The sequence below is a fragment of the Pituophis catenifer genome, unplaced genomic scaffold (assembly GCF_029215685.1).
Source record: "Pituophis catenifer annectens isolate HBS135680 unplaced genomic scaffold, rPitCat1.0.hap2 SCAF_4, whole genome shotgun sequence".
Classification (NCBI taxonomy): domain Eukaryota; kingdom Metazoa; phylum Chordata; class Lepidosauria; order Squamata; family Colubridae; genus Pituophis; species Pituophis catenifer.
This window is the reverse complement of record NW_027256884.1, coordinates 79,541,688-79,557,785: the sequence shown is the minus strand read 5'-3', so window position 1 is coordinate 79,557,785 and position 16,098 is coordinate 79,541,688. Positions and strand designations below refer to the sequence as shown.

Sequence of the window (16,098 nt, the reverse complement as noted above, 5' to 3'; positions counted from 1 at the left end):
CAACCAATGTTGGACAAATGTATTTATTCTGATTTTTTACCTAAGTACTTTATAACCAGAATAAAATTGCTTACTATTTCTCTTCCATCTTAGTTTACTGGTACAGATTTCATTAAAGATCTATTGATCTATAATCGAAAAACATACCGATTTAAAGGAATGGGCTTCCCATTCTAGATCTTCAGAACTTGCAGTTTGTTTGTCAGAGGGAAGGTCATCCTCTTTATTACATTCTTCTGCAATTTCAAATCTCTAGCATTGAATACTGTTTATTTAATTCCTCAACTTTAAAATCTAAAATATGTAACTTGCACCAAAAATCTCATTTGAAAAATCAATGCATGTAATTTAAATTAGTAAATGAAATATGCTGTAAGGGAATCTGGTAAAGCAGTACAGTAGCATTTTCTTGAAACAATATATAGCATTAAGCTTAAAATATTGGGTATAAATAGCTCTTTACCTGCTGATGTGTTTTCTGTAAATGTGATTCACTTTGTGTTGGAAAAGAAGACTGAAAAGGCTGCTGCACCTGAGGTGAAGACTGTATAACTTGTTGACCTATAGGAGTAAACTGTGGTGTAGGCAAAAGTCCATAGCTAGGCATCTGTCCATTTGGAGGGAGGGGGACCTTGCACAAGAAGAATGCATAGGTAAGCAGTAGAAGAATCTGAATAGCATTTCCTAGAAATCAAACGCTCTCAATTTTGAAAAAATAAGAATTAATCTAATGGAAATGTTTCCATTACCTGGTGAAGCATTGCATCCTGTTGCATTCCCAGCATTCTCTGCTGAAACTGTTCTATATTTGGAAGCTGAGGATAAACTGGTTGTTGTAAGCCTTCACCTGGAAATCCACTAAGATATAAAAAAAAATTCAACAGGATATCAATAATACAGTATTTTGTATAGTTGTTTAAAACACCATCAATGTTCCCTTCCTACGAGAACAGTTTTCAATTAACTGCATATTCCCCTCTCCTTTTTAAGTATGATTTCCATTTTGCTCTTCTCCATCTGTCATTTTTTTTGGGTCAAAATTAAGATTGTGAATTTGCATTTCAGTTAAGAGTATAAATAGTCAACTGGAACTGAATAATTTTTCAACAAACTAATACTTAGATACCAAAATATTATATAAAGTATATAAATTATATAAAGTACTAATAGAAATTCCAAATAGTTATGCAAATCACCTATGAACTTTAAATTTCTATATTATCTCCTATATCTCCTCAGCTTATGGTTGTCAAAACAAAAGAAAACAAAACAAAACAAAACAAAACAAAACATACAATGTTGGTTGAGAGAGTGAAGGAGAAGGTGTGACCTCTTCTTTTTTTGTATCTTCTACTGCTTCTGGTTCATCATCATAGTCAAAGCGATCCAACAGCTTCTGAAACATATTACATTGAGCCAACTCTATTTTCTTCCATAAGAATAGAACAGTAAACAAAACATGTTATTGATGATGTAAGTTTTTGTAAGTATTTTCCAGATGTACAATTAAGAAAGCAGTCTCTATCCTCAAACTATATGGGGTTTTATGGGGTTGGCCCCATAAAACCCAGCTGTACCAGTGTCTTGTCCCCTTGCCTCCTCCTTAACCTTAAAAAATGATTAATATATAGAACAGCAAAGCTGAAATAGTTTAGTTGAAATTGGAAATCCAATTAAGTATTACTAATTGTTTAAAATCTAACCCAGCCATTAAACCTGCCAGAACTAGCTGTTCTGAATTAAAATTCTCTCTCCTACTTTTTCCAGACATTTCAACAATTTTAAGAAGAGCAATCTTATCTAGGCCAAAGGTCAGATAAAGTACAAAACAGAGTTAAATCATGGTTTGTATCATCTCAAATATTAGAGTCAGTATCAACTGCTAATCTGCATCAGGACTGCTATATGCACACCTGGAATTAATGCAACAAGCAGGTAACTTATAAGACTCACTTTTAAAAAATGAATCACAGGACTGTATTATTGTTTCAGAGAGAGCAACAATTTTCCATATAGCCAGGACAAACTAAAAACCTATAAGGCTCCATAAATATGCCAACATTAGACAGAAATGGAAGATGGTATTTTTGCATGCATATGAAAGAAGGGAATGCAAGGAGATGCCTTCAGGCTTGTTCTCACAGCACTAAACTACAGTTTGTCATGGATTTCCCCTGAAACAAAATATTTGGGTAATTCCTTTTCAAGTAGAAGAAAAATACTACCTTATCAAAAGATGTTTTTTGTTCTGGTATTTGGAAATCATGCTTTTGTTCTGATGGCTGTGTTGTCGTGGTCTGCAGCTGAGCTGTGATAGCTTGAACCTGAGCCATTACATTATTATCTATTACTGGAGACTGAGGTTTGGGAGGTTGCTGAAAAGTCTGGAGAATCTGTTGGAGCTATCAGATTAAAATTGCAACTGTTAATATAATTTAAGGATAGGGATAGCAGAGACATTGTTTAGGCACTACAAAATTTGGAGCATTTCCAATGTGAACTGAACTAATACAGTATTCTCTCCTGCCTGAGAATTAATCTCCTAAAACAGCTCCCCTTTGCTTCTCATTACTGGGAACTGTCTCTTATGTAAAAACCAGAGAGGGGTTCTTTGGCTACCCCAAATTATGGAATGTAAGGAGATCTAGAAGGTACTACCCTTGCTTTTATTTCGATATCATTTAAGACCTGGCTTTGAATCTACACTTTTATTTGAAAATGAATTAAAGCTTTTTCAGTATGCACTATATATTGTCACTTATTTAATTTCTTAAATTGTTTATTGGTTGAATTCCTGAGATCTATGAATATTGAGTAAGCCCCAAAAAATTGAATAAAATGAAATGTATTTCAATTACATTTTACTACTAGTCATAATTTTACTTACTATAGTAAAAGATAGTTGATCTTGTGACTATGCATCTACCTTGCAGACTACAACATGGTGTAAAAGTTAGAATAGGCATAATACCATTTTGCCATGGAAACACTGCAACATACCATGATTGCTTTTAGAGGAATGCAATGGCAGTGGACTGCTATTGGGATGGACTACTATTGGGAAAGTGAAAAATACAGTTTTCTACATGTGCTAGGACATTTGATATTCTCCTCAGAGAGCAAGCATAGACTAACTGCTTGGCTAAACATTTTTTTACTCTTATGCTGATATGCATTACAGTAGAAAACCAGATTTCACTTTTTATCAATGTAATTCACAAGTTTCCATGATAGTTTTAAAAATATATAACTGAAGACAGTTTGCCTTAAATAATATTTTCTTAAGAAAGTATTTTTTAAAAAAAAAATCGTTTGCTTACCTGCTGTCCTTGTGTTGTTTGAAACAACTGAGCAACTGCAGCAAATGCATCAGAACTGGGCAGCTGTGGCACAGCAGGTACTGAATTAGCACCAACCTGTGGTGATTCAGATGGAATTGTAGCAGATTGTGGTGAACCTATAGAATATATTTAAATATTTAAATCTTAAATACAATTTAAGATTTTGAAGTGCTCCCATATATAAACCACTTTATATTTCAATTTATTATTCTAAACTAAGTGATCAAATTCTAGATCCTCTACAGTATGATCCAAAAGTAGTTTTGACCTCCTGCAGCAGGGTTCTTTAAATTGGATTGAATATGTCCTCTATCTATGTCTCACAATCATGAAGAGGTTCTGCATTCTCCCAATACAGTCTGTATTGTATTCTGTATTCTGTAAAATCTGTATTCTACTTAAAGATCATATAATGTATAAGGCTCACATCATAACACAAGACTAATCATGGTAGATGGCATTCTAATAACTTATTTTCAGGCAAATTTATTTAGAACACAGGATATTGATATTGATATTGATATTGATATTGATATTGATATTGAATAAATCAAAGAAAAAGAATATGATGTCATGATTGTTTTTTTTTTAAAAATGTAGCCAATGATAGGTTAGGTGGAACAATTATGATTGAAACTACTAGATTATATATCCTTCCTTCTACTTAGTAGCTGTTTGTTATTTTAAAAAATCACAAAATTGCTGCTTGAATAATTTATTGTGACACACAGCTTCACCCACATTTTTATAAAATTCTCCTAGGCATAATATTTAAACCAAAATAATTTCCGTCAAGAAAATATCTTCCATATCCATCAGAGCAATTTAATTCCAATAACTTATTTTCAGGCAAATTTATTTAGAATAAATAGGAGTTAATAATATGCAAGATAAATCAAAGAAAAAGAATATAAAAAACCAATCTGAATAGGTCTTAAAAAACACAAGCATACTGGAACGCTCTTCAGAGCACTCTTGCTCTTTGATATATTCACTCACATCATCAGAATAAAATATGCATTCCTTTATAAAAGGAGTGTTGGTCCTACCTGATACGATCCTTCTCGTTGAGTAGAGGCAGCATTCAGAAATGGGTTCTCTCGTCTATTGGCCAATGAGAGTGGGTCTGTCAAAGCTGTGAGGACACTCCCCCTACCAACTGTCCAGCTTTTGGTGACGATGAAGTGACAGACTTGTGTGGTCAGCTCAGCTGCTATCCCTAGGGGAACCGAGGGTCGGCCCTAAGCTAGGGAGGGGCTGGATGCTGCCTCCATTCAACAAGAAGGATCGTATCAGGTAGGACTAACGCTCCTTCTCCGCTATAGTGGAGGCAGCATCCAGAAATGGGACATACCAAAGCAGTAGTGCCCCTACGGGTGGGCTGCAGCCTGGCCTGAGGCCCCAACATCAGTATGCATACTCTGTAGGACCCGCCTACGAAACGCCGCCTCAGCCGAGCATAGCTGTCTATTTTATAGCGCCTGATGAAGGGTGACAGCGATGACCAGGTAGCCGCACGACAAACCTCTGCCACAGAGGCCTCTGTTGCCCACGCCGCACTTGTGGCCGTGCTCCTTGTGGAGTGTGCCGTAATATTCTTGGGCAAAGGAAGGGCCTGAGCCTCATAAGATCTGGCGATACACGCCTGAATCCAGCGGCCCAGGGTAGAAGAAGTCACCTTAGCCCCTAAGGTGGCAGGTTGGAAGGAAACAAGGAGCAACTCCGTCCTCCTAAAGGAGGAAGTGCGTTTAACATAAATCCAGAGCGCCGGTCTAACGTCCAGCGTGTGCCACTCCCGTTCCAGAGAATGCCTGGGATTGGGACAAAAATCAGACAGGACTAACTCTTGGGCCCTATGAAACCACATATTTATCTTTGGGAGGAAGGAAGGGTCTAAATGTAAGACCACCCAGTTAGGGTGGAACACACAAAGGTCCTGTCTGATGGAAAGCGCTGCCAACTCCAAAATCCGCAGTGCCTATGTTACGGCCACCAAGAAGGCCACCTTGTAAGACAGGAAACGGAGCGTGGCCTCACGCAGTGGCTCAAATGGGACCCTAGTCAATGCTTGAAGCACCCTGGAGAGGTCCCAAGTGGGAAAACAGTGAACCACCGGAGGCCGCAGATTCAAAACGCCCCTGATAAAGTGGCGAACCCTGGGATGTTGAGACAGGGACTCCAGCACCCCGCAGGCAAGGACCAACGACAAAGCAGCCACCTGGCGGCGGATGGTGTTGGGCGAAAGACCCATGTTAAGCCCCTTCTGAAGAAAGGCCAGCACCTGGGGTACAGACACCTCGGTTGGGTCCAAGCCTGCTTGAGAACACCAGGAACAAAAGGCCTTCCAAGTGGCATCGTAAATCCTGTTCGTGGAAGGGCGCCTGGAAGGTGGCTATGACCTCGGAGGGGTAATTGTCTTGGCTAAGCAACTGCTGCTCAAGCACCAGGTGGTCAACTGGAGCCACTGAGGGTCCGGGTCCACCAATGCCCCCTGGATGAGGGAGGCTCTGTCCGTCGGTAACCTCCAAGGTTGGGCCACCGAAAGAGCGACCAAGTCTGCAAACCATGGCCGGCGGGGCCAGGAGCAACACCTCCACCTGTTCCTTCAAAATCTTTCGAACCACCTTTGAGGAGAGGAAGAGGGGGGAAAGCATATAGGAACTCCCGTGGCCAAGCACTGGGGAGTGCGTCGACCCCTTCCGTCCCCGGAACCGCAAATCTTGTAAAGTATCTCGGCAGCTGGGCATTGTCTGGGGTGGTGAAGAGATCCGCAGCAGGTCTCCCGAATCGCTCCATCAGCTCCTGAAATAAATCCGGTTGCAGGCGCCATTCTGCATGATCAATAGTGGCCCTGCCTGAGTACCTTGGCAGCCTCCGCAATATGCTCGGCCTTCAGGGTCACATGGAGCCACTCAGCCCAAAGGCAGAGCCACTCAGGCTCCTGCATAAGGGCCCGGGACAGGGTACCCCCCTGCCTGTTAATATGCACCTTAGTGGCAACATTGTCCATCCGAACCAGCACGTGTCTACCTGGCATGAAGGCCTGGAAGTGCTGTAAAGCCAGGTGCACAGCCCTTAGCTCCAGCCAGTTAATGCTATGGGCTAGGTCAGCCTGCGACCACTGGCCCTGGGCCACCCTAGCCTGAAAGTGAGCCCCCCAGCCGAACAGACTGGCATCGGTTGTCAGAACTAGGGAGTCCACTTCTTTAAATAGGCAACCTCGAGCAAGAGCCTCGGACTCCCACCATCTCAGGGAACCCAACACCACCTGGGTAACCTTAACCTTAAGACAACAAAGTGCTCCTACCTGTCCACTGATAAGGGAGAAGGAACCACTGTAGAGCCCTGGCATGCAAACGGGCCCAGGGCATTATGGAAATACAGGAAAACATCTTGCCCAGGAGTTTAGAAAGCGTTGACAGAGGAATGAGCCGCTCCTGCTGGATTCGACCCACTAGATCTTTAATAGTAGCCTGTCATTCCTGGGAAAGATACACCCTGCACTCCCTGGTGTCTATTTCCACCCCCAAATGCAGCAACCGGGTAGCTGGTGTTAAATGGCTTTTGCTTACGTTGATGGAAAATCCGTGCTCCTGAAGGACCCGGATGGTAAGTCCTATATCTACATAAGCCTGTTCTTCAGAGGACTGGATAAGGATATTGTCCAGGTAGCACTGGACGTGCACGGGAATAGCCTGGAGATGTGCTGCCAGGGGCGCTAGCAATTTGGTAAAGGCCCTGGGCGCTGATGACAGGCCAAAGGGCAAGGCCCTATATTGATAATGCCGGTTCTTATAACAAAATCTAAGAAACTGTCTATGATCCTGAGAAATAGGGACATGAAGGTACGCTTCAGTAAGGTCAATAGAAGTGAGGAAGTCGCCCTCCCTGATGCCGTCCAAAATGGACTGAAATGAATGCATCTTAAACCGTCTGTATACAATACAGCGGTTCAGTCTTTTCAGGTCCAGAATTGCCCTATACCCCCCCGAGGCCTTTGGAATAATAAAGAGGATGGAGTAACCACCCCCCCGTGTTACAACTCCGGAACCGGTTGGATTGCTTGGATATCCAAGAGATGTTGAAAAGCAGTCTCCATGAGCCCACGCTTGACGCTGTTTCCTGATACAGGACAGCGAATGAAAAACCTTGGGGGTGCGGAGAGGAACTCTAAGGACAGGCCCAACCAGACCGTTTCCAGAACCCATGCATCCGTAGTAATGCTCTCCCATTGCCTGGCAAACAAGGCCAGTCGTCCCCCCTCCCAGTAGAATTAGCGTTGGCGTCTGAAACGACGGCTCCCTCCCTTTCGAAAGGGCCGTTTAGAAGGGAATGGCCTATACCTCCCTGCCCTGTCTGGCTGTTGTTCCTGCCGCAGGGAAGGGGCGTTGTTGGCGAGGGACACCAAAGCCCCCGTCGGCCCCCTGGAAACCTGCCGTCGGAAGTAAGGGGCTGGACGGGAATCAGCCCGCCTGGATAAGGAAGGAAGGACCTTACGTTTATCCCGGGTCTCCACCAACAGCGGCTCCAAGGAGTCACTGAAAAGCCTCTCCCCAGAAAGAGGAGCTGAGGCCAAGCGCCACTTGTTCTTGGCATCTGCTTGCCATTGGCGCAGCCAAAGTAGCCTCCTGGATGTTGCGTTGGAGACGATTGCCTTTGATGCAAACCTTGCAGCGTTCAGCATAGCATCCGCCGAGTACACCAGAGCCACTTGCAACTTGTTCAAGTCCTGGTGTGCTCTGGAATCCCCCACCAAGATCCTATCTTGCAGTTGCTTCAGCCATACGAGGGATGCCCGATTAAAGAAGGAAGCTGAGTGGCAGCCCGGATAGCCCAAGCAGCCGCCTGATGAGTTTTCTTAAGGGTCTGTTCAGATTTTCTATCCTCAGGCTTGAGAGCTTCCTCGAGCATCTCTGGGAGAACAGTTTGCGCCGCCAAAGCGGCTACAGGTGCATCAATTGAAGGCAGCATCAGTACCTGCGATAACTCTGGGCCAACATTATACAGCCTCTTATCCAGCGAACCAGGGTTAGGCCCAGTCGCTGGTGCAGACCACTGGCATTTAACAACGTCCAGGAAAAGGCGAGGAGATGGCACCACCTTGGTCTCACTAACCGGCTCAGAAAATAAAGAGCCTGTCATGTCAGAAGGACCCAGGGCAGTCTCCAGAGAAGCCGGTGTCAGAACCATATTAGTAGACTTTCTGGACTTAAATAGCAACAATTTAAACATTGCAGGCTTGAAAAGTCCTGAAAATGCTGGTTGCTCAGGTAGTAATCCCTCATCCTCTGAAAAGTCTAGGTCTCTGCCTGTTTCCTCCCCAGACACTGAGGAATGATGAGAATGGCTAGGAGAATAAGAGCCCTGGGTGTGTGCAAGTCCTTCAGCCTCCACATTCTGTAAGAGCGAAACATGCAGGGAGACAGCTCTATGCCCCTGCTGAAGACCAGCTGCTATTCCCTTAGAAATTGCAGCAGCAATTATGTCTCCCATACTTGGGGACAGCTGTTCTGCTCTAAAGCCAGCAGCCAGCGGAGTAAAGGAAGCATCCCCTTGAGCAGGTCTCTGTCTGACAGCTTGTTGCCAGGCAGAAGTTCCCTCAGGAGCCTGAGGGGCTAAAATTAGCAAAGGTTCCTTGTTGCCGGGCAGACTAGGTGCCCTATGCTTGCTAGTGCCATCTGGCGACCATTGCATTTCTTGCCGGCTGTCAAAATCGTCCAGCAGCTCCAACGGCTGTGTTGCGAAAAGGCGGGAATGGTTATCCCTATCCAGGGCCCCCTGAAGGATGGTCTGTTGTCCGTCTGCCCTCCTCAAGGATTTCTCGATCTGCCTATCGATCGCTTTGTGCCGTCTCGCTGCATCAGCCTCCGAAGCCTTAGAGGACTTCTGGGAGGCTCCATGATGTTTGGGAGTCTTGTCTTTAGCTTTCTTGGCCGTGGCTCACTGCCCAGAGGTGGCCGCTGAATCTGATCTGTCAGGGGCCAAGAAAGCTGGATTTGGGGCGGACATGCTGATCCCAGCACTTGCAGCGGCCGTTGCGGCTTCCTCCATCATTTTAAAGTCGCCGGTCGGCTCCAACAGCTCCGCTGCAAGTAAAATGCAGCAAAACGCTTCGCGCTGTCAGTGGAGTTTGTCCGGATACCAGACAGGGACTCCGGAGCCTCAAATGCCTGAAGGCAGAGGCTGGGCTAATGGGGCAGCCGCCCGGCGCTGGACTCACAGTTCGGCTGTTGCCTCAGCCGCTTGACAGGTCCTCGGCTGACAGCCAGACCCACTGAAGCGCCCAAGTGGAAACGGGCGATCTTCTAGTCCAGTGCAGCCCAAGAGTCAGTGGCGGCAAGGTGGACTTCGCTCGCTGCCCTGCCAAGAATAAACTTCTGGCCCTCAGCGGTATCGGGCTAACAGCCCTTCTCGCTGGAAAAGCCCGCTCAACCAGCCTAGGCTGGGAGCCGGCTGTCAGTTCAAACACAAAACACAAAGGGACTAAATTCAAGAAAAAATAAAGAAATTCTCTAAACAAAATCCTAATTAAAATGGAAGCAACTATCCAGAAATGGGTGAGCTAATAAAACCACGACTGTCTATGACCAGACTGAGTCAAAAGCTGGACAGTTGGTAGGGGGAGTGTCCTCACAGCTTTGACAGACCCAGTCTCATTGGCCAATAGACGAGACAACCCATTTCTGGATGCTGACTCCACTATGATGGAGAAAGGAGTATTTAATTGATGGCCCTATTTCAGTTCATTCTACATAGATTATAACAAAATAAGACTTCAAATAAAGCTATCAATATTCAAACTTAGGAAACTGCCTTCTATTGAGTCAGACCACTGGTTCTCCTAAGCTATATATTAAGAGTTCTCCAGGATTCCAGGCAACTTTTTGGATATGTCAAGGACTGAAACTGAGATTTTTTGCATCTAAACAGGGTGGTCCTAATTCCTACCTTCATTATTGGTAGCATCTTCTGTCACCGAGGTTGCACTGCTAGCTCCTGCTGCCATGTCCAGAAGTGGCTGAATTATTTCTATTTTAAACACACCATTTTTCTGCCATAGGTTGAGGACACGAACTATCTTACTCTGTTCAACAAGAAATTATGTCAGTATTCTTTTTTTTTTTAAAAAAAAGTTTAATCTTTTTTAAGCACTACTCAGAAAATACTCTCCTGCACACTTAACTTTCATGTACTATGAAACAGGGAACATGTTTTGAGTTTATGCACTTTCTTCCCATTATTCAAATCAACGTAGGATATTCCAATCTGAGTATCTTTTATTCTAAGAAAGGAGTAAATGCATTGAGCTGCAATACAATATCAGTCTCCCATTGGAGATGGAAGAGGAAAAGTGCAATCTAATCATCTAGCCTTTACATGTGAAAAGATCAGGAGAGGGCAAACTATCTAAAAGCATGAGTAACTAGGAACAGAGACAACATCACATAAAAATCAACTCAAACTCCAAGATGTCTCAAAGCCTTATTTGGAATACATTATTCTAAACTTGGCAATATCTCTTTTACAACAGAGTATTTAGAAATCAGATTTTTAAAAATTATATACAGCAGAATTCTGAGTTACATGACAGATAAAGGAATCTACACCCCCCCCCACCCCCCCCAAATGTTCACTCAGGTACAGCCAGTTTACTATCACTAGAATTTGCTTCTTGATCAAGGGTTCCAGATTTTTTTTAACTTACAAATTACATAGGCTGAGAACATTTGAAAATCCCTGTTCTAAATCACTGATTGTATCAAGTCTTATGGTAATATTATTTCAAATACAATAAAATCCAAATTACAGGACTATCTACATTACAAAATAGGATTATGCAGCAATCTGGATCCAAAGAGTAAAGCTGATTCAGAATGTAAGCAGATGCTTATATACGTGTGTCCATGCAATTCAAAAATCATTTTGCAAGCCCATTGAAAAGTTCTTCCAATCTTAAAGTAGTAAGGAAAAAATGTCTCACGAAATTGAAAACAAAGTAAGAACAACATTCAACTTAAAGGCCTTATTCAAAACCAGAGTCCTATTTAACAATCATTGAGTCTCTATTCTAGACAAATGCAAATGTACAGGTTATAAATTAATTTCAAACAAAGCTAAAAACAACAACTATACCTTATCTTCTGATGGACAGAGATATAAATACTGGAATGTGGCAGTTATATTCTTACAGAATCTTGGCCCAAAAACATCCTTGTCGGTTCCAAATTGATGACGAGACTGGCGAACAATGGAGTCAATAACATACAGTCCAGGAACTTTATATTCAGGTTTACACTAAAGAAATAAAACATATCACCATTTCTAAATGCACAACTGAAGTTTAATATATTAACATTAATTACTAAGTGGTCATAAAATAAGTCTGTTGGATAACCTGGATAACAATTTCAGGTTTGACCAACAAATATTCCTTTCTTATGCATGCGCTTCTAGCATATTTAAGGGTTTCAGAATGATGCCCAAGATCATGTTTCCATCTTTTCAGTACTTTCTCCTTTCTAGTACCTGGCTCACATTCTCAGAACTATAGTTTCCTCTTTTGTTTTTCACTACCTGCAGTCTCATTTCTCCATGGACAATGAGTTGCTTTGATGCACCTACTTTCTGGGAAACCAACATCACTGCTTCTTTGCAATGGCCTATGATTCTGTATCTGAGTTTCTAACTTGGAGACTATAGGATCACCAGTGATAGAATTTTAAACAAAATACAAAAGTCACACATGACCAGTTGTCCCTCTCTTAAACTTTTCAGTTTAATTTCAAGTATTTTCACACTCTACTTCTTATTCAAATATCTTGTCCTCTTCTCTATTATTTCCCTTGATATGAATAGAGTCTATTTTATTTATTAAATTTCTATGCCGCCATCTCCCCTACAAGGTGACTTCTAGGCAGTTCAAAAATGATAGAAACAAGTGAAAAATAGATAAAGTATTAAAATATTAAAGCAAACTGACATTAAAACATTGTTAAAAACCCCTAAAAGCACACCTAAAGACACAAGAGACAGATGGGGTGGGGATGAGTTCTTCTTAAGGCCTCCCCTATTGCAAAGGTTACACACAATCCTATGTGGTAAGTAGGACTGGAGGTGAGCAGAATGTTCCCATTGGTGGAATACAGGCATTTATTTGAGCAGATTTTCCATCCACCCAAACAGAATGCTGACAGGATGAAGACTAGACTATTCTATTTCAAACCTGATCAGAATTGTTAAGGGAACAGGTTTAACCTCACTTTACACTGCCAGCCTCCACAAAATCTAGGAAGTAAAATAATTCCATGATCTGTTCAATATCCTTTTTCAGATGTTATATGTGACAAAATGTTAATATGGAGAAAACTGCTGAGTCTTTACAACTTACTTTGAGTTACGTAATTCCACTTACCTTTTTAATAAACTTCTCTACAATTTGGACTACATGTTTGTAAAGCTGAAAGGAAAAATTAAATGTGTTTTATTTAGTGTTTTATTTCATTCCATAAAAAATATAGAAAAATACTATTTTATTTTTACAGGTATAAATTGCAGAGCACTACAATTATAATTAAAAGCAAGATGGAACCTTTTAAGAATTATGGAACTCTTTAAACATCAGTTCAAATTCAACAAGTCTTTTAAATTAAATTTTTAAAAGAGCTTTACACATACCATGAAGAATACATATTAAAAAGATGAATCCAAATATTCAAGGTTTGCAAAATAATGAAAATGAACGAACTCTTGCTTCACTTGTAAAAGAACATAATAAAACACTATAAATCTTGTATTTTGCTATGATAGGCCAATTTTGACTATCATAAAAGAAATATTCTTTATTAAGTTACCTTAATAGCTTTAATGGCAGCTTTAGTGATGAGAATCATCTTTGCACGAGAAATTGGAGGCTTCATCTCCATCAATGAGAAGAGCTTAAAAAAATAAGAAATGTAACAAAATTAAAAATGCAATATTTCTAGATAAAGAAATGTTATTTACTCCCCTATGTAATCATTCTAAAATTATAAAATTACACTTATGAAACCATTTATTCTGATTTGGAATCTTAATATCTTGATAGACTGTTCTCTACTATTATGAAAAGTTTATTGCTTTGTAATACTATATATTGCCACTTCATTATAAATAAATATTTAACTCATTAGGATAAAAGCATGTTCTATTTTAGAAATATGCAAAATCAATTACCGTATTTTTCAGAGCATAAGATGCACTGGAGTATAAGATGCACCTTAGCTTTTGCGAAGGAAAATAAGAAAAAAGCTGATTGGTAGGTGGATCGGCCTCCCAGAATACCTCCAATCAGCTGTTCCCAATGGGGAATTTTAGCAACAGGTTCGTTGGTTGTGAGCTCTGTGCCTTGCTTTTTTTTCTGCCTCTGAACGCCTCCGAAACAGAGCTTCAGGGGAAAAAAAGGCTTTTTTTCCCTGAAGCTTCTTTCAGAAGCTTTTATTCTGAAGGACTATCTGTACTCTGTTCAATCCCTTTCTTTGATATTGGTATGTAGATTACCGTATTTTCCAGCGTATAAGACGACTGGGCGTATAAGACGACCCCCAACTTTTCCTGTTAAAATATAGGGTTTGGGCTATACTCGCCATATAAGACTACCCCTCTTCCAATGCACACCAAATAAAAATTAAAAAACATCAACTGGCTCATCTACAATGTAAAAGCAGCTGTGCTAATCCCAAAATGGCCCCTGCAACAAGCAGGAACCTCACACAGCCACAAAAAGCCCCTCCAAAAAACTTTCACACTCTAAACACACACAACACAACTGGCTCACCCACAATGTAAAAGCAGCTGTGCTAGACCCAAAATGGCCCCTGCAACAAGCAGGAACCTCACACAGCCACAAAAAGTCCAAAAAACTAACTTTCACACTTTACACACACAAAATTCCACATACAGCTTTGTGAGATTTTGTGTGTTTATGTAGTTAGAGTGAATCACTACAGAAACACACTAAATCTCAGAAAGCTGCATAAATATTATTTTATTTTATTTTATTTTTATTTTTATATGAAAGCTAAATTTAAAACTTCCTGAACTTTAAATGGCTAGGTCTAAAAAAGAACAACTAAAAAAACCCCAATTGACTATTTTTTTTAAAGCTCCCAAAGGGGAAAAAAAACTTACCCAATAGAACAGGGGTCTCCAACCTTGGCAACTTTAAGACTTGTAGACTTCAACTCCCAGAATTCCTCAGCCAGCTTTGCTTTGCTGGCTGAGGAATTCTGGGAGTTGAAGTCCACAACTCCCTGCTTGCTTGCTTGATTGCAGGCAGGGAGTTGCTTGCTGATGGAATAGATTCAGGCAAGCGAAGCAAGGCAAGCGTTGCGACTAGCAGCTGAGGAAAGCAAGCTGGAGGGGGAAAACTTTTTCCCTTTTACATGGCTCTGGCCATCCCAGCTGAGTTGCAGGGAACTCAGCTGGGATCATCAGAGCTGGGATCGTCAAAGCTGGGATCGCCAGAGCTGGGATCGCCAGAGCCATTTAAGGCTTGTCAGAGCCTTTCGGGCTGGTCTGCCTGGTTACAGGAGAACGACACCCGGCGTATAAGACGACCCCCGACTTTTGAGAAGATTTTCATGTGTTAAAAAGTCATCTTATACGCCGGAAAATACAGTAACCTCTTCCCATCTGTTGGTTATTGTGTCATTCTCCAGATTTGTTAGCATAGTTTGGTTAGAACCTTTACTGATTCTTCTTTTGTTGCTTGCCATATTATTTTAGATAAAAGCCTTTCTGAGGCTTTCTTTCTGAAGCTTCTTTCAGAGGCTTCTTTCAGCCTCTGAAATCTCTGTTTGGGAGGCTGGGCAGGGGCTACATTCGGAGTATAAGACGCACCCAGATTTTCACTCTCTTTTTTGGGGGAAAAGGGTGCATCTTATACTCTGAAAAATATGGTAAATGGTCACGAAAATAGAGCAAAACTGCAAAGGAGTGTTGATTTTCAAGTTCCTCCTCAATAGCAGCAGATAAAATGACAGAAAATAAGGAAACCTAAGAATTGCCAATACTCCCTTGCACCTACTAAAAATAAAGAAGCAGAGAAGCAGATAGAACCAAATGTATGCAGATAGCACTTAAGAATTTAATTTCATGTGTTAAATGGACAAGATATTTAGAATCACTAGTTCCTCCTAAAAGTAACTACATATAATAGAACAGTTTCAGAATGGGCTAAAATGACCTTGTACCATCCTCAAAGATATACTAGTGCCATGTACTGTTTCTTATTAAAAAATTTCCTTTCATTAATGAGCTCAAATGAATTTTGAGTTAGAAAGAAAAAAAGCTAAGAACAGAAAATTTCTTTCGTGCTACCCTTAGAATATCCCAGATACAGTACAAATAATACAATATAATACAAAGGATAATTACCGCATTTTTCGGAGTATAAGACACACTTTTCCCCCCTAAAAGAGGCTGAAAATTTGAGTGCGTCTTATGTAGCTTTTTCGAAGCTTTTTTTCAGCCCTAACGAGGCACTAGCGATCTTCCGTGCTTTGCCTGTTTTTCTCATTGCTGCTCTCTTTCAGCCGTGCTGTGAGGTCGACAGATGGTTGGCCGAACCTGGCTGACAGCTGGAGGAATAGGTCTAGATGTAGTTGCCATTCGGCTTGATCGATGGTGGTCCTGCTTAGCCAGTCCACTTGGGTGTTAGAAACTCCGGAGATGTGTTCTGCCTGCAGGGATAACAGATGTTTCTCTGCTCATCAACTCA

General features: G+C 41.5%; 1 protein-coding gene across 4 annotated transcripts in view; it reads right to left on the bottom strand.

Moving 5' to 3' along the window:
• The window catches only part of SCAF4 (SR-related CTD associated factor 4), a 73,585-nt gene that overhangs the window by 30,656 nt on the left and 26,831 nt on the right, over window positions 1–16,098 (bottom strand). The window contains exons 2-10 of one of the 4 annotated variants that reach the window (XM_070942620.1): window positions 13,193–13,276; window positions 12,754–12,798; window positions 11,475–11,636; window positions 10,290–10,425; window positions 3,321–3,457; window positions 2,226–2,402; window positions 1,296–1,396; window positions 750–858; window positions 464–631 (exon numbers count right to left, since the gene is read on the bottom strand). In XM_070942620.1, coding sequence (XP_070798721.1) covers window positions 464–631; window positions 750–858; window positions 1,296–1,396; window positions 2,226–2,402; window positions 3,321–3,457; window positions 10,290–10,425; window positions 11,475–11,636; window positions 12,754–12,798; window positions 13,193–13,276 — 1,119 coding nt within the window. Of the gene's footprint in view, window positions 1–463; window positions 632–749; window positions 859–1,295; window positions 1,397–2,225; window positions 2,403–3,320; window positions 3,458–10,289; window positions 10,426–11,474; window positions 11,637–12,753; window positions 12,799–13,192; window positions 13,277–16,098 lie in introns of those variants that run through there. The other 3 variants (XM_070942619.1, XM_070942616.1, XM_070942618.1) reach the window with 3 other exon arrangements.